The following is a 24,759-nucleotide window of genomic DNA, read 5'->3' on the forward strand; positions in this document are numbered from 1 at the left end:
GCTGGAGCAGCGTGGGCTATTTAGGAGCCCGGAACTTCGTGCGCGGGGTCCGGGCAGCAGCGTGCACCGGGAAGCATTTGGGCGCTGCACCGCCCCGCGCTTTGCCCTTCAGCGGCGTTCGCAAAGGAGAAAGCTTGCGGCGGGCGGCCAGGCCGTGGTCCTGCTAGTTTTCTTTGTAATTGGTGGTCCGAGGCCAGGCCTCAAGTGGGAACGGCGTCACCATGATGGACGGAAGGCCGGGCCGAGTGCCCTTACAGTTCCTGCCGGATGAGGCCCGGAGCCTCCCCCCGCCCAAGCTGACCGACCCGCGGCTCGCCTACATCGGCTTCTTAGGCTACTGTTCCGGCCTACTTGATAACGCGATCCGGCGGAGGCCGGTGATGTCTGCCGGTGAGGGCTACGCGGGCTGGATCGGCTGGGAGGCGAGGGGGTCGGGGGCTGCCGGCCGGTTCCCTTGTAGGACGCCCAGGTGCTTTCGCTTTGCCGGGCCTTTTCACCTAGCAGGCCCCGCCTCGCCTCCCTGGGACATCTGCGTCCCGTGAGGGTTCAGAACCCGGTGGGGCCAAAGTGGCACTTACGGAAACTGAGGTCGTTGCAGCCCACTAACCCACAAGTGCGTGTGTGCAAAAATGAGCGTGTACTTCGTGCCATGCACTACTGACATTACGTGCACTATAGTCTTCGTCCTCAAAATACTTTTGGGGAATGAAGAAACGGCTTTGGAGGGGTTAACCCATCTTGCCCAATGTCTTATGGCCATTAAGTAGCAAGCCTGTTTTTAGACCGCAAGTCTATATTCAAAGTTTGCTTCTCAAACCTACTGTGCATACTAATAATCTGGGGATCTTGTTAAAATGTGGATTTTGATTCAGAAGGTCTGGGAAGAAGCCTGCTGTTAAAAAGCTTCCAGATACAGCTGGTCTGGGGACTTGCTTTGAGTAGGAGAGGATGAACCACTGAGCTGTAATCATTCTGTCTGTTCATTTATTATTTAGTTCTTTAAGGGAGACAGAGAAGCAGGCTCTCCACTCAGCAGGGGGCCCGTAGTGGGTTTGGATCCCACAACCCCAGGGTCATGACCTGAGCCAAAGGTAGAGGCTTAACCGCTGAGCCACCCAGGTGCCTCTGGACTGTATTCTCTAGTAGTGTGTCAGTGGCCTCCTGTCAGATAATAGCTGCCACGGCAGCTGTGCTAAGGGCAGTAGATTTCCAAAGGGAAAAGAGGAGGAAAGCTTTGGAAGAAGTGTCTTTGAACTTTGCTTTGATTTATCAGGCAAATACCAGGTGAGAGCCTTCCAGGCCCATGGGACGCTAGTGGAAGTAAACGGAGGCAAGGGCCTCTGAGCTGAGAGAAGATTGATGATGGAGTGTGCAGTGTAGGGTGATAAGGCAGATTTAGGTAGATAATGGCAATTTATTCTCTAGGCAGACAGGAACCTTTTTAGCTTTTGAGAGTTGTTGGGGTTAGGAGGCGGGTAGAGTGAGGAGATACAGAAATCAGGCCTTTTGGTTTTTTGTTTGTTTTTTTGAGTAGGCTTCATGCCCCAATGTGGGGCTTGAATTCACCACCCTGAGATCAAGAGTTGAACGTTCTACCGACTGGTCCAGCTAGGCACCCCCAGGCCTTGTGTTTTATTTTTTATTTATTTATTTTTAGAGAGAGCGACCCCCAAGATCGTGACCTGAGCTGAAATCAGTATCGGACACTTAACCAACTGAGCCACCCAGGCGACCCTGGGCCTTGTGTTTTATTTTTTGTTGTTGCTTTATTTTTTTTTTAAAGATTTTATTTATCCATTTGTTAGAGACCACACAAGCAGGGGGAGCAACAGGCAGAGGGAGAAGCAGGCTCCCCGCTAAGCAAGGAACCCAACACAGGACTTGATACTAGGACCCTTGGATCACCACCCCACCCAAAAGCAGATGCTTAACAGACTGAGCCATCCAGGTGTCCCAGGCATTGTGGGTTTTTGTTTGTTTGTTTTTAAAGATTTTGTTTATTTGAGAGAGAGAGAACACAAGCATGGGGACCAGCAGACAGAGGGAGAAGCAGACTCCCCACTGACCAGGGAGCCCAATGTGGGGCTTGATCTTGGAACTTGAGGACTGTGACCTGAGCCAAAGGCAGATGCTTAACCACCTGAGCCACCCAGGTGGCCCTGGGGGTCTTGTATTTTAAAAAGGAAGGTTAACTTGGAGCACCTGGATGGTTTAGTCTTTTGAGCACCAGCTCTTGATTTCTGCTCAGATCATGATCTCAGGGTTGTGAGATTGAGCCCAGCGCTAGCTCCCTGCTCAGTGAGAAGTCTGCTTGAGATTCTCTCTCCCTCTGTTGTATCTCCCCTGACTCTGCTCTCATACCCTCTCTCTCTCTCTCCTCCAAATAAATAAATAAATCTTGAAAAAAAAAGTCGGGAAGAAGGTCAGCTTTGTCAGTGCAAAGCACTGATTGGAGCCAAGGTGCTCAGTTAAGAAGAAAGCTAATACAGTGGTTCAGGCAATCAGGAGTCACCTCACTTGTGCCTCTTTTTGCCACCTTCCAGCTATAGTTCATGCCTGAAGGCCGGCTCCCAGCTCACCAAATACCAGGATTTCCAGTGCGCAAATAGTATGACCCCTCTCCACAGAAAGGAATGATCTTTGTCTGTTTCTGTCTTTAGGGAGTTGAAGTTTTCTCCCTTTTCATCACCACTCCATATTTCCCCAAGCCTATCATTTGTTGTAATGGAAAGAACTCCACTTTGGAACTAAATGGCTTAACTCCACTGTCTCCTATCTGTGTCACCTTGGGCAAGTTACTTGGTCAGGCCGTTCAGAGACAAAAAAGTCTCTTCATCTATAAAATGAGAATAATTGGAGCACTTGGGTGACACAGTTGGTTAAGCATCCGCCTCTTGGTTTCAGCTCAGGTGGTGATCTCAGGGTCGTGAGATCTCAGGTCGTGAGATAGAGTGCTCTGTGGGGCAGAGTCTACTTAAGGCTCTCTCCCTCTCCCCTCCGTCCCCCCACCCCGTGCTCGCTTGCTTGCTCTGTCTTGCTCTCACTCTCTCAAATAAATAAATCTTGCTGAGCTCTTTCTCTCTGCCAGGCAGTGTTACATACTGAGAATATGGGGTAAAGAATACCATCCCTGACCTTGAAGAGCTCTTAATCGAGAGACAACTAAATAGTCCATAATGGGTCTAGGCATGGCAGAGAAAGTGTTTTCATAGAATTAGGTGAGCAGTGAGCACTTTGGGAGCACAGAGGAGATACAGATTGAATAGAGACTATTCCAGAGGAAGAGCATAATAGTCAAGAGCACATGATTTTGGGTTTGACACCACCTCCATCCTACTAGCCGTTTGATTCTGGGCAAGTTACTTATCTCCATGAGCTTCAGTTTCCTATCTATGAAATAAGGATATCTACCTCTGTGTGGCTGTGAAAACTAGATAAAGCCCTTAATCTAGGGCTAGGGGTCAGAGTTTCTGAGTTCCCTGGGTGTCCCTAAGTTGCTTTGGATTGAGGAATTTATTGAAATGGGTTTCAGCAGCATTTATTTACAATACTGTGTTTGTCTAATTTAATGATTACCATATAGCAGTGTTCAGTAAGTATTCGTTGACTAAGTAAGTATCGATAGATTACAAGGAAGTCTAAAACCTGGTCCCAGCCCCCCAGAAATTTATAACCTGACTAGCATATCCACTTAAAAGACAAACTGTGGTACATGTTTATGCATGTAGGTTAACAGGTGTGACAAAGGAGCAGGGAAGGAGGAAAATGCAGTGGATTTTCAAAACTATAGCCATGGAGAGTACCTGGCATGCTGTATTTAGTTTTGGACTATTCTATAAATGAAATCATATTGTATAGATCTTTTTCAAGTTAGCAGGAAATATTAAGTAGAATTTTTTCTTAAGCTTTTCCCCCATCTGGAGTTCAAAACCCATGTTGGTACCACTTGCCTGTCTTAAATTTATAGTTAGTTGGTATCTAAGTGTAGTACACCAAATTAAATGTATTTATTGATTTCTAGTTTAATACGTCAATAACTTATGGTGTTCTGCAAAGAGCACTATGGTTTCCAAGTTTAGATTCACTTAATAAAAAAAAGGGAAATTGATTGTGGAGGGGTTGTGCATGTGGTAGGAGGGAAACCACCACTGAGTGGAAGGGAAGAGCTTAGGGAAAGGGGGACATAATAAGAGGCCAAGCATGCCTTTAGGGCTGGGACACTGACATCATTATCTGAAACATTCAGGAAGTCTTCTGTGAGGGATATGGTTAAGCATAGAGTCTAGGTCTTTGTGTAGTCTAGTGGCACACAGTAGAACCCAGCACACTTTGGTTTGCTGAATTGCAGGCGGCCCATTAGGGGAAGAGATGGCTATTTGGGGTAAGGGAGAATGCAAGAGTCTAGGCCCTATCCAGTTACAGATCATAGTAATATTTTGCATTTTTATTGTTTTACATATTTTTCCAAAATATTTTTACATGCATTTTCCTTTGGTTTATACAATACTGCTGTGAGAATGATATGGTAAGTATTATCTATGTTTAAAGGTAGTAAATTGACATGCCCAAGGCCATTTATCCATTTATTAAAATTTATTAAGTGCTATCTGCGTGCTGGGTCACAAAGATGCATTAAGCATTGGCTTTGCATGGTAGTAGATGGAAACAGTTTCTTTAGCAGTTTATGTATTAATTGGGAGACCTTCACCCTGTTAAGAACATTAAGGAAAGTTCTGGAAAGACTTCTTAGCAGAAGTGATAATCTGAATTGAATCTTGAGGAGGTCTCTGGGCAGAGAAATAACCGGTGGGTGTCATAAAAAAGCATGGAAGTCTATTTGCATGAGGAATTAAAAGTAGTTCAGCATTGCTGGAGCACAGTGTGCATATCAGGGAATGTCAAATGAATATGGAAGAGTCAGCCCATGAAGGGCCTGGGAGGCCATTATTTAGGAGTTTGGTCCCCTGTTGGGTATAATTGAAGAAGAAGGGGCTGACAAGCTAGGTTTGTATTTTAGTAAAAACTCCTCTAATGAGAGGCTGGGATAAGTGTGGAATGGGAAATGAGATGAAAGAGAGCAATTAGTGTGAGTGAGAGATGAGTTCTCTGAAGTGAGGTGAGAAAATATTTACAAGGACTTGACAGGACTCAGTGACTGGAAGAAGGGATGAGGGTGGGGAAAGGGGGGAGGTGTTGATTACTGTGTTTATTACCCAGGACTTGACTTTCTGGGTGAATGGTCTTATTATTCTCTGAATTAAGAGGAAGAGGTATGACTAGAAGGGAAGGAAGTTCATTTGGGAGTATTCAGGGGAACATACCTGTCAAACATTTGTATATATCTGTTATTCAGCATGGTTATTTAAGTTGAACACACTTGCAGCTCACCAGTAGGTGGACAGAAGATAAAACTATAGGAATAAATGAATTCTTCAAAGGAATACTTGTGGGATAAGAAGAGGGCTGGGGATAGAATTCTGGGGCATAGCTAGAAAATCAAACTTGAAGTTAACCTTCTTAAAAAGATGCTTCTATGTATAAAGTTCAGACCTTTGGATCTCCCTTCAGAATTCAAATTTTGGCTTTCCCTAGATCATATGACTTGATCTTCCCAAGTCTCATTATTATAGGATTTTTTAAAAAGATTTTATTTATTTGACAGAGAGCACAAGTAAGCAGAGCAGCAGGCAGAGGGAGAGAGAGAGAAGCAGGCTCTCTGCTAAGCAGGGTGCCTGATGTGGGGCTCGATCCCAGGACACCAGAATCATGACCTAAGCCAAAGGCAGTGCTTAACCAACTGAGTCACCAGGCACCCCTATAGGATGGTTTTTTCAATATAGTTTTTGAATAGGTAATTCATAACACACGGTACAAAGTTTAGAAGGTAAAAATATATTGATTTGCGTGTCATCCTTGCGCAGGGGCCATGCTAATCTTCTCTGTATCGTTCCAATTTTAGTATATGTGCTGCCGAAGCGAGCACAGGTAAAAATATATTAATATATATTTGTAGAGTAGCTGGCTTCTTTGGTAACCAGTAAATATACAAATATAAATTGGTATATGGAGACAAACCAATTGCTTTTCAAGCATTTGTAAAGGACTTCATCTCTGTCACATCACACCCTGAACATGTCCTGGAATACAAGTGAGTTTAGGTCTTCAGGATTTTGTAGTAATCCACCTTTTCTCCTGAGGAAATTTATAAAACCTGAATTTATAAAACTTTGGGTTCCATTAATAGTTATGTTTGTAGATTTAATGTTACTTTTCATAATTGCCACATTTCTTTAGGAAGATATATCATGGTCAAGGCTGTTTTTTCGAAAGAACCATGTAGAAGAGCATTTTTTTTTTAAAGAATGATAGAAGAGGGTGCCTGGGTGGCTCAGTGGGTTAAGCCGCTGCCTTCAGCTCAGGTCATGATCTCAGGGTCCTGGGATTGAGTCCCGAATCGGGCTCTCTGCTCAGCAGGGAGCCTGCTTCCCTCTCTCTCTCTGCCTGCCTCTACCTACTTGTGATCTCTCTCTGTAAAAATAAATAAATAAAATTTAAAAAAAAAAAAAAGAATGATAGAAGAAATAATGATAAATTGTATGTCTGAACTGCAAAACGATTTTAAATATACGCTGACTGATTTTGCTTTCTTTGGGATTTGTTTGAATTTTAGGTTTGCATCGCCAGCTCCTATATGTTACTTCCTTTGTCTTTATTGGATATTATCTTTTAAAACGTCAAGACTATGTGTATGCTGTGAAGGACCATGATATGTTTGCTTATGTAAAATCACATTCAGAGGATTTTCCTGAAAAAGGTATTTCAAGTTAACTGTCGCAAACCTCTTTCATTTTTTTTCTTAATCTTTAAAAATTTTTGTTCATTCATTTTTAAGATTTTATATTTATTTATTTATTTATTTATTTATTTATTTTTTAAGATTTATGCATTAAGCAGGGGGAGTGACAGACAGAGGGAGAAGCAGGTTCTCCGTCTAGCAAGGAGCTGGGTAGTGGGACTCAATCCCAGGACTCTAGGATCATGACCTGAGCTGAAGGCAGACACCTAACCAACTGAGCAAACCAGGTGTCCCTTTTTTTTTTTTTTTTTAAAGAATTATTTATGTATTTATTTAGAGAGAATGAGAGAGTGAGCACAAGGGTGGGGTAGGGGAGAAGCAGATTCCCTGCTGAGCACAGAGCCCAATTTGGGGCTCTATCCCAGGACCCTCAGATCATGACCTGAGCCAAAATCAAAGAGGCTTAACCGACTGAGCCACCCAGGCGCCCCTGGTTAATCTCCCCCACCCCACACACAAAGATTTTATTTATTTGACAGAGAGATCACAAGTATGCAGAGAGGCAGGCAGGGGTTGAGGGGGATAGCAGGCTCCATGCTGAGCAGAGAGCCCAGTGCAGGGCTCGATCCCAGGACTCTTAAGACCATGACCTGAGCCAAAGGCAGAGGCCCGACCCACTAAGAGACCCAGGTGCTCTGCCCCTAGTTAATCTTACACATGCCTGTGGCTTCAGGTGCCTTCAGTATTCTGATGACCCCCACATCTTTGCCTAACTGGAATTCTCTTGAATTTGTATATCCAGTTTCTGGGCAGCTACCTCTGTGTCCATCACGCAGCAAATAGAATTTATGTCCCCTCTGCCTGTGCAGACTTCCTGTTCTGTGTTCTGCATCGGTGAGTGGCACTCGACACTCCATCCAGAAGCCTGGGAAGCATCTTCCAGTCTTTCTTTGAATTCTCATTTGTCTTCAAGACTTGCTCTTCTAGGGCGCCTGGGTGGCTCAGTGGGTTAAAGCTTCTGCCTTCAGCTCAGGTCATGATCTCAGGGTCCTGGGATCAAGTCCTGCATCAGGCTCTCTGCAGGGAGCCTGCTTCCTCCTCTCTGTCTGCCTCTTTGCCTACTTGTGATCTTTCTCTATCAAATAAATAAATAAAATCTTTAAAAAAAAAAAAAAAAAGACTTGCTCTTCTACTTCCTAAGTATTTTTTAATTCTAAACTTCTGTTTCTCTCCTGTTGCCACTCCCCCAGTTCATGTCCTGATAATCTTTTGCTTGAACTATTGCACTTGCCTTCATCTTACTGAATGAGATGATCTCTGGACAAATATGGATATGCCTAAAAAGGATTGCTTATAGTAGCTATCCATAGCTTTTAGGATAAAATCCAGACTCTGAGGAGGGCTTATTTCCCCAGGCTGAGCTAGTTGCCTGCTAGACTTTTATCTTCCACATGACATGCATGTGTCTGTGTCTGTGTCCCTCAGTAGACTGTAACAGATTAATCTCTGTTTCCCCAACCTCCAGTACAGAGCTTCTGCTAGTAAGCAATAAGTAATAGCTGACCTGATCTACACAGAACCCTGCCTTTGGGGCGCTTGGGTGGCTCAGTCAGTTAAGCATCTGCCTTCCGCTCAGGTCATGATGCCAGCCCCACATCAGGCTTCCTGCTGAGCAAGGAGCCCACTTCTCCCTCCTCCCCATTTGTGCTCTCGCTTGCTATCTCTGTCACTATCTTTCTCAAAAAACTAAAGTCTAAAAAAAAAAAGCACCTGCCTCATCTCCTGTCACTTGCGTCCTGGCTCATGAAACACTGTGTCCTTAGCCTGCCAGGTATCACTTTGTGCACACCCTATACCTTCATGATCCTCTACCTGCTCCATCTCTACCTGTCCACTGAGCAAATTCCAGCTCAGCAGTCATCATCTCAAAAAAGCCCTGGCCCAGCGACAAACAGGAATTTCCTCAGGACAGCCCACTTACTGCTCTTCAACTACAAATTTGATTGTAATATAAATGTTTTCTTGTTTGTATTTTACATAAATATACATAAGACAGATGTGCTCATATGTGATGAGTGAGTGAATGAATGTAGAAAATTTTTGAACTTGTAAATATATAGATCTTAAATAGATTTTCCTATTTGTGTAAATGTGTGATATTAAACATTTAAATTTCCTTAGAGTGAATGATGGTATCTAAGGTCCTGTTTAGCGCTAAAATTTTATTATTCTATTTAATATTCCCATAGCCTTCAGTCACATATGTGATGTTTATGGTGGATCAAAAAGGTATAGCTTCTTTTTTTAACCAGTGAAGAGTTCAAATAGAGTACAAAACCATGTATCAGGGAATACTCAGAACTGCCGGATGTTGGAGTCGGATTCTTGGGAATATTGATTCCTAAGAGTGAGAGTGAGACCCAGTGGCAAGAGTGGTCCTCAGTCCCAGGCCTCTGGCTTACTGCCTCCTCTGTATACCAGCGCCCTCTGTCAGCAGGAGCTTGTGCAGCCTTACCGCCTCATTCCGTCCCTGATTTGTGGCAGGTGTGCCCACAGCCTCCCGCACTGCCAGCCTGGACCTGGAAGCTGACCACCTCGACTCCTGGCCCTCCCACCTGACCTCTGCCCCTCCCTGTTCATTCCTTCCTTTACTCCTTCAGCCAGGACCCCCTGGAGCTTTTCCCCTCCAAGGAGCCATCTGGATGTCACCGCAAATTCTTCCAAAGTTATCCTTCATCCGGTGAAACAGAATGTCTCGGTGGTTACCAAACTATGGTTAAAGACAAGAACATAAGGAAATTCTTAGAAGTTTATGTCTACAAAAATATTAAGTGTTAATTTTTCTTTAGGAAATATGATTTCTAGAACATATTTTGAAATAAATTTTTTGTGATCTTCCCCTTTACAGATAAGAAAACGTATGGCGAATTGCTTGAAGAATTCCATCCAGTGCGTTGAAGTCTCCAAAATGCTTCCTTTGGTTTCACCAATACCAGTTATTCCTGAGTTTTGTGGAGCATGTTTCCATAATATGGAAAGTTTATGTTAATCTGTGTGTTAACACCTTATGATTAAAATGGTCATCATGAACACTCTGACTCCTTTTTATTGTAAGAAAAATAATTAATCAGAGAATGGTCAGTTTCCATTCACCAAGTTTTAAGGCATTTGACAGGTTTATTTTTATTTATTTATTTTTATTTTTTTTTTTAGATTTTTTCTTTATTTATCTGACAGAGATCACAAGTAGGCAGAGAGGCAGGCAGAGAGAGAGAAGGAAGCAGGCTACCTGCAGAGCAGAAAGCCCAATGTGGGGCTTGATCCCAGGACCCTGGGATCATGACCTGAGCCGAAGGCAGAGGCTTAACCCACTGAGCCACCCAGGTGCCCCGGCATTTGACAGGTTTAAATGGAGTTTAGCTCAGAGTTGGCAAGGGATAGCCTGTAAGCCAAGTCGTGTCTACTGCCAGTACATTTTATTGGAACACAGCCATGCTTCTCTGTTTCCATGTCAGTGGCTGCTTCCATGCTACAAGGGTAGAGTTGAGTGGTTGTGACAGAGAACTTCTGGCCTGTAAAACCGAAAGTGTTTAATATATGGCCCATTACAGAAAAGGTTTGCCTGTTCCAGTTCCAGTAGAAAGCGAGACAAAGCAAGCCAGATTATGGAGGTTTTTCTGAATCATGCAGAATAATTTGGACTTGATCCTATAGATGATGGGAAGTCACTAAAACGGTTTTAGTGGAATGACATGGTCAGGTTTGTATTTCTGAGCTCTCTGCAGTAATCAGTATAGAGGGTAGTTTAAAAGGAAGAAGCTCAGGACTGGGAGGACAGAAGACTGTAACGGCAGAGGGGTCTTTGCTTGTAGATGGATCACCCTGGTGAAAGTGGGCTCAGCTGCTAACCTGGGCTATAGCCACGCTTGGTGTCATTAAAAGGAAAATCCCCATCTACCTGCAATAAACTTATTCTTAATGACTTCTTGAATTCACGTATTTGTCCAAAAAGTTTCCAAGCTCAGATTTTATGATCAGATTAGTTTTGGGAGATCAGTAAGATTATTTCTCTACATGATTTCAGATTAGAATGAACATAAGCATATGGTTTCTGGGCAAAATTAGATGAGTCCCATGTCTATTCTCTTGGGTCTCCCCTGTTAAAAATGAAATCATGTCTGAAAAATTACTTTAGAAGCAAAGATGTTTGCAAGTTTTTTTTAATTGCTACTTCAACAAATAAAAGGTATTGTTCATTCATGCTTGGCAGGTACAAGAGTGTGAACCATTCATCCTAAGGGACTTTGCTCTCCCTTAGTCCTGGAGGATAAAACGTAAGAGCTAGAGTAAATACAAGGTGAGGGGAGAGAAAAAAAAAAAATCAACCTTTGATAATAGCACTCACATGCCAGGGGCTTTTGATTCATCTTTTTAAATTTTCATGACAATCTCGTGAGATCAGTGATACTATCACATTTTAGAGATGAGGAATTTAGGCTCCAGTGGGTTACATAACATCCAGGATCATGTGAATGACTGCTCAGAGAAAGGATGTGAATTTAACTTGGTCAGCTATGAAAACTTGTGGTCTACGGTAACACACTGGCAGGTAATGCCGAGCTCCTCATGAACTACTGGCAACCACCCCTGCTGGAGAGAGGAGTGAGGGGAGTTGTGAATAGCAGCAAGCATTCTAAAGGTGACCTGTTGCCAAGTCCACAAACTGGCGCTCTGAGGGAGGCAGGAAAGCATCGCAGGACACCGAGGTGCCTATGTTTCCAGCTGCAGGTCCAGACCATTCCCATCTGCCTCAGAGCTAGTGTTCGTGTCCTCACCACACAGTCTGCCTTCTGTCACTTGGGATCTGTGGAGAGCAGAAATGTAACAAACCAAGTCAGTATCAATCCCTATCATGCACCCACTGAAGTAGGAAAAATAACACAGCAGCTCGACGGTAGTGTCGCTGTAGGAAATCTGGCCGCACAATAGCACCCCGAGAATGAAGTTCTCAGAGCTGGGACAACAGCTAGTTTCACCTCCACGTTTTACTGACAAGAAAGCTGGACTAGCTGTCCAGGGTTACACAGAGGTCAGTGGTAGAACTGGGGCAAGAGCCCAGATTTTTTAACTTCTGCCATACCAGATTGCCTCTACAAAAACCAGGTTCCTACGTGCTGACACACGGCACAGAACCGCTGCTCTTGTCTCTGAAGGAGTTGGGCAGGTCAAAGCGCTTTTTCCTTCCTTCCTTCTCTCCCTCCTTCCTCCCTCTCGTCTTCCTCCCTCCCTCCCCTTATTTCCTTCATCCCTTCTTCCTTCCTTCCCATCTTCCTTCCTTCTTTCCTTCCTTCCTTTTTTTCCTTCCTTCCTCCTTTTTTGCGAAAGTTGACACCAAATTGGATTTTTGTTCTAGTGTGTTTTAAAGATTTGTTTATTTATTTGAGAGAGAGAGAGCAGGAGCAGAGGAAGAAGGAGAAGCAGGCTCCCTGCTGAGCGGGACTCCATCCCAGGACCCTGAGATCATGACCTGAGGTGAAGGTACACGCTCAACAGACAGCCATTCAGGCACTCCTGTTTGTTTTTTAATTGAAGTATAATTGGCCTACAAAGAGCAGGGTTTCACTCTACCCTGCCATCCCCCATCCCCACCTGCAGCCAGACTGCAGAATCCTAAGGTGTGAAGGCAGTCCACTAGCACACAGGAAGGGGTTTGGACTCTAGTTAGACCAGGGCTCATTCACAGGTCAGCTCTGCCGTTCCCTGAATAACCGCGGACTCCTTTCACTTCTCAGGCCCCCAGTTTTTTTCATCTGTTAGAGGGAATGATAGTTCCATTCGAAAATTGATATGCAAGTGATTTTAAACTATAAAACCACTCAAGTGCCTTATTTTTATCAGTACTGTTACTCTTCAGTGAAGAAAGGGAAATCCAGAGAACTGAGCTGACGAAACCGAGCCCTTAGTGGTGGAGTCAGACCTTGAACCCAGGCTGGTGAACAAGCATTCACATACTTAACTAGTAAATGCATGCATGCGTAAGCACACACATATGCACATACATATACATTCACGGGCCACCTTTCCTGCTATCAGCCTGCAGTTCATGGCCATTTCTCACCAAGCCTGGCCAAGAGAGTAAGACAAGCCTGGCCTTGAACCCTCCTGAGTCATGGCCCTAATACCTGGCAGTGAAGGTGCCTGCCTCAGACCCAGGCTGTCCCATTCCCACTGAGTTGTGTCCCCTGGAATGTCCCTCAGCGGACTCTGACCCCCACCAACACCAGCATTACCTTCCCTAGAGTCCAAGGCCTACATGGCCTGTCCCATTATCTCCTGGTATTTCCTTGTCACCTCCTCAGCTTTCAGGGTAAGATTGGTGAGGATGTGATGAAGGCTGGAAAAGTGCAGGTGGAACTGAGCTTCCAGGTCCAGCTTCCCCAAGACCCTCTCCTCCTCATCCTCTGTCTCTGCAGCTTCATGATCGGACTCATGGGCTCTGCCACCTGCCACCTTGGACCACCACTCCTGTCGGGGCAGCAGCCCATGGTCCACATCCACGCGGATGGCCTTGAGCATGGTGAAGTATTTATAGAGATCAGGGGCCCCCTCCTGAGCCTGCTGCCCCTGCCCGTTCAATGGCACGTCCCGCAGGAGGCTGGGGATCATCACCATCTGCTCCATGTTGCGCACCGTGGCCGAGTAGCGGTCCATGACGGTCAGCAGGCAGTTCTTGGGGTAGAGCTTGGTTGGCACCTGCATGGTGGCTGCTGCTTCCTCGCTAAGCACAGCACACTGCCCCAGCACTACGTCGAGGCTACTTTTATGTCTGGATGTGACAGCAGTTGGACAGGATGCCAAAGCCCAGCCGGTGGGGCAACACAACCCTTCTTTAGGCCAATCCCAGGGCTTGAGCACCAATATCTGCCTCAGGCGATCCGTCTGCCCAAAGACAGACCTGCCAGCTCTCCATCTGTCATTTCAGCACTCCAAGACTGCCTCCGCAAGGGCCCGCCCCCTTTTTCATGGACTGGACCGGCCAGTTAGAGGGAAGCCTTGCCCTTTGGTGACCAGGGTTCTCACCCCAGGGCAGTCATGAACACTTTCAGGGTATCTGAGACCCAGCTGCCCCTTCACTGTCTGCCTGTATGCACGGTACACTGTTCAACCTGGGGTGCCCTGGCTTTAAAATGAACTAGGGACATGAAGAAGCTTAGTATGGGGCAAAAAGCACAGACACAGGAGCCAGAAGCCCCAATCCCGCCGCTTCCCAGCTATGTGTTCTGGTTGTTTGCTGGCTAACACTTATTGAACACCTAACCTCACATCAAGTTCTACACTAAAAGTAATTTGCCCATGGCCCCGTTGGAGCTGGGATGCCAGCCCAGCCCCTCCTCTCTCCCACCTCCAGTCAGGGCTTTAAAAGACTGGTATACGAGGTTGCCTAACTTACACAAGTGAACTAGAGCCATATCCGTAGCTGTAAATTTGAGCTGTTGAGAGGATCGAAGAAGATAAAGCCCATGAAAATGCTTTCTAAACCACCAAGTGTGGTTCCCAGCTGATCCTAGATGAATGCAGGTCTCTCTCAACTTTAACCTATAATTCCACAACAATGGAATTCTTACAATGCTTCTTCACCACTGACCTAGTCCTTTGATCTGAAGTCTTGGAAGACAATAATCCATTGCACAGTCCCATTATCACAGTTGACAGTTGACACACTGCATTTGCTCTATTTGTTTATGAGATAACGAGGGAAATTGAGGCCTAAAGAGAGCCTTATGGTTGTGCAACAAATGTCAGAGTCAAGTGGAGAACAAGGTCTTCCAAGTTCTGGGTCAGACAGCTAGCTGCTCACTGCACCACCTTGGGTGGAAAGACCTGCTAGGGACCTTCTGCCCCAGCAGTGCGGAGAGAGGAGGAGGAGAGCACAGGGAGGGGATCTTATCTCACCTAAGCCCCCCTCACTCCCTACCCCAGGGCAGGAATCCCTTCTGTACCCTCCTGACTAACCATCGTCCACTAGTCCGCTCTCTCCCATGCCTACAGCCAGAGCTATAGGAAACTTCATCTTTATGGTGAACTGTACTCTACCTCCCTTTAGCTCCTCCCCAGCAAATTATAGTATTTACCCCAAGGTCGCCTGCCTTCACCATGTTTATGTTAGCACACAACTGGGTTGCCTGAAATCCATTTGACAGTCTTTAACTCTCTCAATCCCATAGTAGCTCTATGAGGCAGAAACACACGAGTAGTCCTCTTCTCAGGTAAGGGAAATGGGACTGACATGCCCAACTTCTCAGCCATGACGCGGCTCGGCTTGGCTCTTCAGAGGAAAACCAAGCGTGTCCCTCTCGCAAAGTGTCCTTTGTGGACTGGCCATACACACAGCCACAGGAAAGCTGGGGTCATCCTGTGCTGGACAGATAGCCCGCTTCTCCAGAGCAGAGAGGGTAGCCAAGTCCAGGCCATGGGCCTGCTGTGCAGGGCAAAGCTTCCACTTTAACCTCTTCTGTGTCAAAGATTGCCGGGTGAAACAGAGAACATGGGCAGCTCTTCCTTCTTATGGCCTTATGGCCCTGGACCAGTCACTGTTCCTGTATGAGCCTCAGCTTTCTCCTGTGATATAGTCGTGATGATATTGATCAAGGGCTTACTTTTTGAAGCAAAGTGCTTAAAACAGAATTCCATCCTCCCAACAATGGCATGGGGTAGGAGTTCCCCATTTACCCAGGCGGAAATTGAGGCCTATGGTGGTAAAGTAATCACATTATTAGTTCTTAGGCAAAGAGGATTTGGGATGAGCAATAACCCCCACCCACAGGTCATTTTGAAGATTCTAGATGATGTTTATGAAATATCTGGCCTATTGCAAGACCTCAGTAAAGGTGCACTGCCTCCTGGAACTTTCTCGTCCATTGGGCTCTCCAAGCCCTCTTTTATTCCTTCATTCCAGAACCTGCTACACACACTTCAGTTCATTTTGAACCTGTTCCAGGGCCCAGTGCTGCAAATGCTCCCTATATATGAGATGAATAATGACCATTAGGTTCACTTTTCCCATACGCTCTAGGGTCTTTGGTCATGATGTCCAGTCGCCTTGAAAAACAGGGTCCCTAGCTCGACAGGAGGCAGTAGTGAGGACTCTGGCAGGTGAGGGAGCCCGAGGGGCTGCAGCCACAACTGGACATCCAGAAGATACCACTGCAGGTGGTGCTAATGTGAGCTTCCTTTCCAGAATCACTCCTCAAGGAAGGACAGATGTGCCCCACTCCTGTCCTTTGCAGGTTGCTGTCCCAGTACTTTGATGCAAGCAAAACTCAGCAAGACACACGAGCCCAGTATTACCTCCACTAGTCAGTGGGGTAAAGAATTTGCATAAAATCATTTCCTAAACTATGAGTAGAAAAGGGAAAGATTTTTAAATTAATAGAGTAAGCGAAAGAATTTAATTTTTTTAACTATTTTTTTAAGATTTTATTTATTTATTTGACAGAGAGAGATCACAAGTAGGCAGAGAGGCAGGCAGAGAGAGCAGCAGGCTCCCACTGAGCAGATAGCCCAGTGTGGGGCTCGATCCTGGGACCCTGAGACCATGACCTGAGCCGAAGGCAGAGGCTTAACCCATTGAGCCACCCAGGTGCCCCAAAATAATTTAATTTTTACAGGTTACTTAAATGAAGATTTGATTGATTCATTTCTACCTCCAAAACATTTTTTGTTTGGTTTTGTCCTTTACTGAGAAAAATATTCTTTTTTTCTATTCTTTTTTAAAGATTTTATTTATTTATTTGACAGACAAGAGATCACAAGTAGGCAGAGAGGCAGGCAGAGAGGCAGGCAGATAGAGAGGAGGAAACAGGCTCCCCACTGAGCAAAGAGCCCGACTCAGGACCCTGAGATCATGACCCAAGCTGAAGGCAGAGGCTTAACCCATTGAGCCACCCATGTGCCCCAACATTCTTTTTTTCTAAAGATTTTGTTCATCTACTTTAGAGAGAGAAGGAGTGGAGTCGGGGGGAGGAGCAGAGGGAGAGAGACAAGCAGACTCCACACTGAGCTTCTTCTCCCTCTCCTTCTTCTTCTCCTTCTTCTTCTTCAAGATTTTATTTATTTATTTGAGAGACAGAGAGAGAACAAGCAGGGGGAGCGGCAGAGGGAGAGGGAGAAGCAGGTTCTCCATTGAGCAGGGAGCCCGACATGGGGCTGGAACCCAGGACCTTGAGATCATGACCTGAGCCGAAGGCAGATGCTTCAAGTGAGCCACCCAGGTACCCCCAGGATAAATGTTCCTAAAATGTTTTCGCCTCAGCAAAGTGGGACTTGCTTTGTAGTCAAACATCCCAAATGGCTGAGTGGTGAGTACAGCCAAAGACCACGAGATTAGACCCTGTGGTTTGGGTTTGGGGCTGCTGTCAGGCTCACTTGCAAGCAGGCTCCCTGGGCTCCAATGTTCATGGCTGTAGAGGGAAGGCTTAGGAGCTCTGAAGGGATGGCCCTTTCAGCCCTGCTTGTATAACCCCTTCTGAATCCATGTCCAGGTCCCTGAGGCCATGACCCTGCCTTTCGAACCCAGGCCCCCGGTCTCCAGCTCAGGACTGGAAAGCGTCATGTGGACAGGGTTGGGAGACCCGACCCTGGCATGGTGGACAGGCCAGAAATGCCCCCCAAGTGTCAGCTTTTTCATCTTTGACCCAGTGGCCCAGGGCCAACTGAGGCCTCCCTGGGCCTCCTCTGCCCCGTCTGTTCAATGAGGGGACTGACCTCTGTGAGGGTCCCCTCAGCTCAGACTTCCGGGGATTCCACCTGAGCACATGCTACTGCACCTTCTGTGTCATTCTGCCTCTGTGTTTGTATCCTAATCCCATCTCGGGCCAGTCCATTCATTCCCAGATGGATTCCTGGACCTGAAACAGAGGGACTAAGTGAGTGCCACAGATGTGAGTGAGTGAGTGAGTGGGTGTTAGTGAAAACTGGAGAAAGCGAGCTAATCTTTCACTGGGAGAAAAAATGAGCCACGAGAGTCAACGAGTGTAGAACACACAGGAGCCCTGGGGAAGAGGGAAAGGCCTCGACCTGCCAGCAGGCTACAAACTGAGACTGCTTCCAGGCTACCGGGCAGATGGAAGACCCAGGATGAAGTGTTGCCCAACATCTCCAATTAGAGGACAGATGGGATCTAAGGGGATAGGCTGAACTCAGACAAGTTCTAGGAGTGGGGAGGGGAATGGAGGAAGACAGGAAAGAAGGAACACGGGTCTTTTCACGGAGTGTGGTGGGGCTTCAGCAAGGTCCCCTGCTCTCCAGATGCCACAAATCCTAGGGCTGGGAGAAGATCCGGTCCAGCTGGGCCACTGCCGGTAAGGAAGTTCTGGTCAAGGGGGGATGGTGAGAGAGGCAGCAGAAGCTAGACTAGACCCCAAGTGTCACTGGGTTTCCCCAGTCTTCCACCTCTCCCCTTCCCTTCTTCCTTGCTCTTAGGTGGGGAAACTGAGGCTGAGCGAGGCACTTCCTGGATTGACCTCTGCAAAGCTGCCAGTGGCCTCATCCTCAGGGGATCTGAATGCCCCAAGTTGGGATAAACTGATCCGGCCCCAGAAGGACTAGGGTGGAGGCCCCCAAGGGTCTAACACCATGTGAATGTGGTGCAGGGGGTAGGATGGTCATGTAATGCTCTGGGCCTGCCAGTATTCAAGCAACCCTGCTGGGCTTGGGTCCAGGCAGCCAGAGAATGGACTCAGACTAAGGTTGCGATAGGTTTCCTAATTTATAAATGACTTTTATACATACGCGTCATTTGTTATCTATGGGTCTCGGGCTGTTTTTCCTTGCCCTATTACTTCTGTCCTCACTTATTGAGAAATACTAGGAATCAAGAGTCAAGAGCAGGGGCACCTGGGTGGCTCAGTGAGTTGAGCCGCTGCCTTCGGCTCAGGTCATGATCTCGGGGTCCTGGGATCTAGTCCCGCATCGGGCTCTCTACTCAGCAGGGAGCCTGCTTCCCTCTCTCTCTCTCTGCCTGCCTCTCCATCTACTTGTGATTTCTCTCTGTCAAATAAATATATTAAAAAATCTTAAAAAAAAAAAAAAAAGAGTCAAGAGCAGTTATACGCCCAACCCCCAGATACTGAAACTCTTTGGTGCATTCCTGCTCCCTGCTGGGCCAGGAGGAGGCAGGAGAAAACAGGACACCTTGGACCCCGCCCTCCAGAACCTGGCCCCCTTTGTCACGCAGGGGACCTCATATGTTAAGAGCTTCCTGTGTCTCTGCACTGTCCTGGGCCTGGAGCTATAACAAGACACAAAGCAGACAAGGCACCCTGCTCAGGCAGTTTATATCTAATGGGGAGAAAGCCACAATGAACGTATGCACAGATAAATATGATACTATCACATTGGGACATGTATTAGAAATAAAATTAAATTAAATATTAAATAAATGAGCTAGAGCCCTGTTACTACAGGTGTGGTTTGCAGACCACCAGCATCTAATCACCAGAGCGCTCATTAGGAATGCAGATTCTCAGGTCCTCCCCAGGACCTACTGAATTGGAAACTATATTTCTTCTTTTTTTAAGATTTTATTAATGAATTTGCCAGAGAGAGAGAGTGAGAGAGAGCGCAAGCAGGGGCAGCAGCAGGTAGAGGGAGAAGCAGGCTCCCCACTGAGCAAGGAGCCTGCTGAAGGGCTGGATCCCAAGACCCTGGGATCGCTTCATCAACTGTGGCACCCAGGCACCCCTGGAAACTGCGTTTCAACAAGATCCCCAGGGCATGTCCATGGCCAGGGAGTCAAGCATTTACTCCAAACATGGTTATTACTCCAGGGGAGAAGAAATATCTGTGTTGAGGCCTGAATGCTCTCGTTTCCAGAGGATCTAGCTCCCAGGCAGTCGGAACAACCAGGGCCACTGATCATCAACTACTGCCCTTCAAGACTTGGCTAACTCCCTGGGGGAGCTTAAGCAAGTCACTCCACCTCAGCTTACCAACTGCAAAACTGAGGAGCTGGACTAAGTAGAGACTCTTCCAAGCTAAAGACCAAACAAACAAACAAACAAAAACTAAAAAAATAAACAAACAAAAAAATCCCACTGTCTTCTGAATGGGGGATTTTGAGGAATCAAGACTCCATTGACCGGCTAAGAGAGAGCTCTTTGAGGGAGTGGCAGGGTCCCTTCTCTGGAGACTTCAGATCACCCCAAGGGGCCCGGGCCTTTTCTGTTACTTGAGAATACAGGCATCGCTACAGTTCGGGGAGTCTGCCGCAATCTTCACTGTTCCAAAGGCTCTGTGTGCATGGCTGACCAGAGGAGACCCCAGAAACTGGCAGGTCTTCCTATCCAGCCTCCACTCCCAACTTCCTCCCTGTCACATGCCTCCTTCAGTTCTGGGAAGGCCCAGTTCTTTCTCCCACTGATGCAACTAGGTTGGGGTCAGCCTAAGGGCTTCTGGGCTCACTGAGTGAGAGGCAGAGGCAGAAGTGCTCCCTTGGGAACAGGTCAAAGGTCCAGATTACCAGAGTTGGGTGTGTTATAGGGTTCCTGCAACCTGACCTCTACTTTAGTGACCAAAAACTGAAACTCCAATTTATCCTTCTTTTCTTTTTTAAAATATTTTATTCATTCATTTGAGAGACAGAGAGGGAGACAAGAGAGAGTACAAATAGGTGGAGGGGCAGGAGCAGAGGGAGAAGCAGGCTCCGCGCTGAACAAGGAGCCCAACATGGGGCTCAATCCCAGGACTTAAAGATCATGACCTCATCTGAAGGCAGACACTTACCTGTGAGCCACCTAGGCACGCCTCTAATTTATATTTCTAATCATGTTTTAGTCACTCCCCTGGAAGGACTTCACCGCTATATATCTCACTTACAATAGGGCTATGATATTTAAAAATTCTGTGACGAGATTAGTCATTCATACACAAAACATGTCTGTCTTTCTTCTACCTGCCGGCAAGAAAGATCCCCTACAGGCAAAAAACTGGTCTAATGCTTCCTTATGACTCCAGGACCCCAAGAGCTCAAGAAAGTTTCCTTAGTTTATTGACTGAAAGGATGCATGAGTAAAAACTACGGGGATCTGTCTACCTGGGCGTACTTCCAGGTATTTCTTTACTCCTTCTTCCATTTTGTTCATTTGACCCACTTTTACTGAGCTTCCCCCGAGGGGAAACCCTTAGGCGGCAGGCTGTCAATGCTACATCACCACACTGGGACTCCAGAGAGCTCAGGGGTCAGGGGTCAGGGGGCTTTGGCTCAGCTGCCTCCTTCTAAGATGGCCAGCCCCTGCTGGAGGAACTTGAGGAGAACCCCTTACTGTCGGGGGGACGTCTCACCCTGCCCACAGGCCTGGCCCCTAGACTGGGACCCAGTCAGAGTCCAGGAGGTGATGAAGGACTCCCCACCCACCCTGGACAGGTATTGGGAAAGGAGGAGACACTAATCAAGAGCCATAAGCTCTACACACAACTCCGGCCTCTCAGCCCTCTATCCACCTTCTGCCATCTTTTGGGGCCTCCTTCTCTTTCCAGCCTGAGATCCATAGTGACACTTGCTCCAGCTTCTCCATGATCCCTCCTGGCACAATCTTACTACTGTGTAAGACCAGCCCCTTTCTAACTCCAACACCTTCAGTAATTCCTTGTATTAGTTTCCTATGTCTGCTGTAACAATTCACCACAAACTGAGTGTCTTAAAAGCAACTCAAATTTACTATCTCACAGTCCTAGAGGTCAGAAGTCCAAAATGCATCTCCCTGGCCTAAAATCAAGGCATCAGCCAGGCTGTGTTCCTTTCGGGAGGCTCTGGGGAAGAATCTACCCTCTTGCTTTTTCCATATTCTAGAGGTGCCTGCATTCCTCAGTGGGTGGCCCCTTCCTCCAGTTCCAAAGCCAGTAAAAGCCTTCTCATATTGCCCCCTCTCTGGTCTTTCCTCTTCTAGTTACTAGAACTGTTGTTACAGCCATAGGCCTACCAGGGCAATCCAGAATAATCCTTTTATCTCAGGGTCCACTGATTAACAATCTTAATTCCATCTGTACCCTTTATCCCTCTTTGCCACGCAACCTAACATATTCCCAGGTGCCAGGATTAGGACATCACACCTACCACACTCCTCACCCCTGTCCATTTTATTTTAATCTATCATGCTAGTTCTCCCAATGAAACTTTGTACAGAAGCCCAATGAATAAAACAGGTTGAGAAGAAATCGATTTGGCTGAAGGAGGATGAGCGGGGCTACAGCTGCATCCCCTTGACCATCTTTCATCAGCCCTCGGGTCGCCTCCAGAGAATCCGGGACTCCACAGAGCGCAGCTGGAAAGCCATTAGCCAAGACAAAGTCCAAAGTTTCACCTTTGCTTTCAAGGCCTCAACTAGCCTTTTTGGCCTAATTCTCTGCCATCAGGTCAACAAATCTGAGTCTCACCTCGATGCCAGGCTCTGGGCTGAGCAGATGCACAATCCCAGCCCCCAGGAAGCTCAGGGCCTGGTGAGGGAGGACAGACAACTAAGCAGGCCACTTCTACCTAGCTGGGTAAATATCACTAGAGCACAGAGAGGAGAGGTGCTGAGGCAAGCTTCCTGAAGGGATGACGATTTGTGGAGTCAGCAAGTCAGAGAAAGACGGAAACAATCTTAAAAGCAGGGTGGTAAGGGGGTAAATGTTTCTCTCTCTCTCCATATATATATATATTTATACATACAGACTCACTATATACACAGTATATGCACTGTATGCTATATATATACTATACCATACTATAGTGTATTTGAAAGTATATGTATATAGCATATATTCTATACAGTAGATATCGAAGAAAGCATATATCTATTACAATTTTTCTGATTTCCTGCACCTATATTTGTGAATACATACAAAAACAATAAATAAAAACTTACACGGGAATGAAATATAAATTTAAGGAGCCACGGTGTGGTGTGAAAGAGTACTTTATAATTATTGGGTCGTATTTCTCAAGCTGAGTGATGGGTACAAGAATATTTTCATATTCATTCTCAATATACTTGAATACCTTAAGTTCTTAAAAAAAAAAAAAAAAGGAACCGTGGGAAATGTTTTCTAGGCAGAAGTACCAGCTTGAGCAAACGCCCAGACACACAAGACAGCAAAAATACTAATGACTCCTCAATATGCCCTCACCCTCCTAACTCCGCAGTAACTTCCAAAGCCTTGCTTCCCCTCTTCCTACCTCACCCCCTTTTGCCCGGGCTCACCCGCGGTCGAACTTTCCGACCAGATCAGCTCCCTCCCCTATCGGATAGGCGGGCCCGGTTCCTGGCTACCGGGGTACACCCCTCGTCTGGCGGCTTTGCGCACGAAGGTGTGCCTCGCCGCAAAGATTGCGGGCTCCTGGGGGAAGGCTGGGCGGGGCTCCGGCCTCGGCGGTTCCCGCCAGCAGGGGGCGCTGCGGGGCAGGCGAGGACCCGAGTTCCGCAGCCCGGAGGGGCGGGGATCCTGGACCCCAGCCAGCGAGCCGGGACTCGTCGTCGCCAGCGGAAACGCACGAGTTCCCAGGCGATAATTGTCCGCCTCGTTTTAATAGAAAAGGGTTGGCCGATAGCGGGGAGAGTGGGAGGAAAATCTTATCATCGTTCCAGGACCCCACTCACAAGATAGGCGTCATTAATGTTTTGTAGCTGTGTGTGAAAGGGGCTCGACTCGGCAAGTGAAAGCACAAAGGCGATTTCTTTTTTTCCTGCCGTTGCCCTTTCGAGCGCATTCTGTGGACTCCTGGTTCACTGTTCCCGGATGAAACCTCAGCAGGTCCCCTGGCTTTTCTGAGTTTGCCGTTTATTGTTGGGTGATTAACTTAAGTGCGGGCCTGCGTTACCGCAAAACTCTCCGGGTCCCGGCCACCTCTGGCTGGGACACCTGCTGGCTGGGAAGGAGGCTGGGCGTCCTCGCGCCGCTGCTGCTGCCCCACCCACCCCCCCGCTCCCGGGCCAGCTTCTGGCTCTCCCGGCCGGTCGGGGAGAAGTCACAGCCTCGAAGGTCACTTGGACGTGGCAGATTCCATATGCGGACACTATCTCTTAGGAGCACTTTCATGGGCTCCTTGGAGACGTACCGATTTTCAAGGGGGAAGTGCCTCTTCCTTCTGGCTGCTTACAACCCCTCGGTTTCAGCCTCCTACACACCTGCAGCCTCATTTTGCTGGGATCCTCTCACCCCTAAATGGAAGCCCTCTTCCGCGCGGTCCTTTTCCAGAAGGCCTACATTCTCCTTTAAGAGGGGTCTGCACGTGCTGCACAGGAAACAGCCCCTTGCCAGGAGCCCTTCCATTTGCCAGCTTGCACCAGATTCCAGACCCCAGAACCTCCCTTTCCAAAACTCCCAAAATAGTTCTCTGGAAGCCTCTCTCTCCTGGTTTGAGGGGAGGGGAGGACAGCTTCTTCCAGTCCCTAGTGAGGAGTGGGTTGGAAGACAGACAGAGTGAATGCTCTGACAACTCTCCATAATAGAGTGTCCTCCCACGTTCCTGGAGGATTTAGCTTGCTCCCAGGGGCCAGGAGAGGGGAGGAGGAGCAGTCTTCGCCCTGCCCTCCCTTTTTCGGAGTACTGCACAGGTGGTCCAGCCTGTTTAGTGTTGGCAACTCTGCCAATGTTTCAGCCTTTGCGGCCTCGGCTGAAATTCTGAGGTGACTGGGACATTCTTTGTGGACACTTTATTTCTTTCCAGGCTTTGCCCCAGAGAAGGGTCTCTAACCTCAGCTCAGAAAAGGCCCCATCAGAGGATCTGCCCAAAACACAAATTCAGATGGTCACTCCCCCACAGAAAACGTTCGCTGGGCAGCAGCTCTCCCAAGGCCAGCTGCATTTCAGCTCCTGGTCTTTACAGATACTTCCCTAACCTCATGCTTTCTCTCTAACCTTTGCCTTTCCTTTCACCAAAAGAGTTCTATCTCCACTTCTCCATTTAACTGACTCCTTGTGGT

The 24,759-nt window shown here is 47.1% G+C and overlaps 2 protein-coding genes and 1 pseudogene across 2 annotated transcripts; 1 reads left to right on the forward strand and 2 right to left on the reverse strand.

The window, feature by feature from the left end:
* Positions 1-73: 73 nt before the first annotated feature.
* On the forward strand, positions 74-9,886 carry NDUFC2 (NADH:ubiquinone oxidoreductase subunit C2). Its single transcript, XM_059187996.1, has 3 exons — positions 74-390; positions 6,671-6,814; positions 9,705-9,886. Exons 1-3 carry the CDS (start codon positions 222-224, stop codon positions 9,752-9,754), a joined length of 363 nt encoding a protein of 120 aa, XP_059043979.1. The 5' UTR covers positions 74-221; the 3' UTR covers positions 9,755-9,886.
* Positions 5,887-5,983, reverse strand: LOC131822861 (U6 spliceosomal RNA; annotated as a pseudogene).
* An 85-nt stretch (positions 9,887-9,971) lies between the features above and the next one.
* On the reverse strand, positions 9,972-13,738 carry THRSP (thyroid hormone responsive). The gene is made up of 2 exons (XM_059188010.1): positions 13,087-13,738; positions 9,972-11,660 (listed from the first exon to the last, which is right to left on the reverse strand). Exon 1 carries the CDS (start codon positions 13,553-13,555, stop codon positions 13,106-13,108), a length of 450 nt encoding a protein of 149 aa, XP_059043993.1. The 5' UTR covers positions 13,556-13,738; the 3' UTR covers positions 9,972-11,660; positions 13,087-13,105.
* Between the last annotated feature and the right edge of the window lie 11,021 nt (positions 13,739-24,759).

Source organism: Mustela lutreola, chromosome 1 (assembly GCF_030435805.1).
Source record: "Mustela lutreola isolate mMusLut2 chromosome 1, mMusLut2.pri, whole genome shotgun sequence".
Lineage (NCBI taxonomy): Eukaryota > Metazoa > Chordata > Mammalia > Carnivora > Mustelidae > Mustela > Mustela lutreola.

Coding starts and splice junctions, on each gene's coding strand:
- NDUFC2 (XM_059187996.1), top strand. CDS start 222: ATGATGGACGGAAGGCCGGGCCGAGTGCCCTTACAGTTCCTGCCGGAT. Junction 391..6,670: donor GAGGCCGGTGATGTCTGCCG/GTGAGGGCTACG, acceptor TTTGAATTTTAG/GTTTGCATCGCCAGCTCCTA. Junction 6,815..9,704: donor AGAGGATTTTCCTGAAAAAG/GTATTTCAAGTT, acceptor TCCCCTTTACAG/ATAAGAAAACGTATGGCGAA.
- THRSP (XM_059188010.1), bottom strand. CDS start 13,555: ATGCAGGTGCCAACCAAGCTCTACCCCAAGAACTGCCTGCTGACCGTC.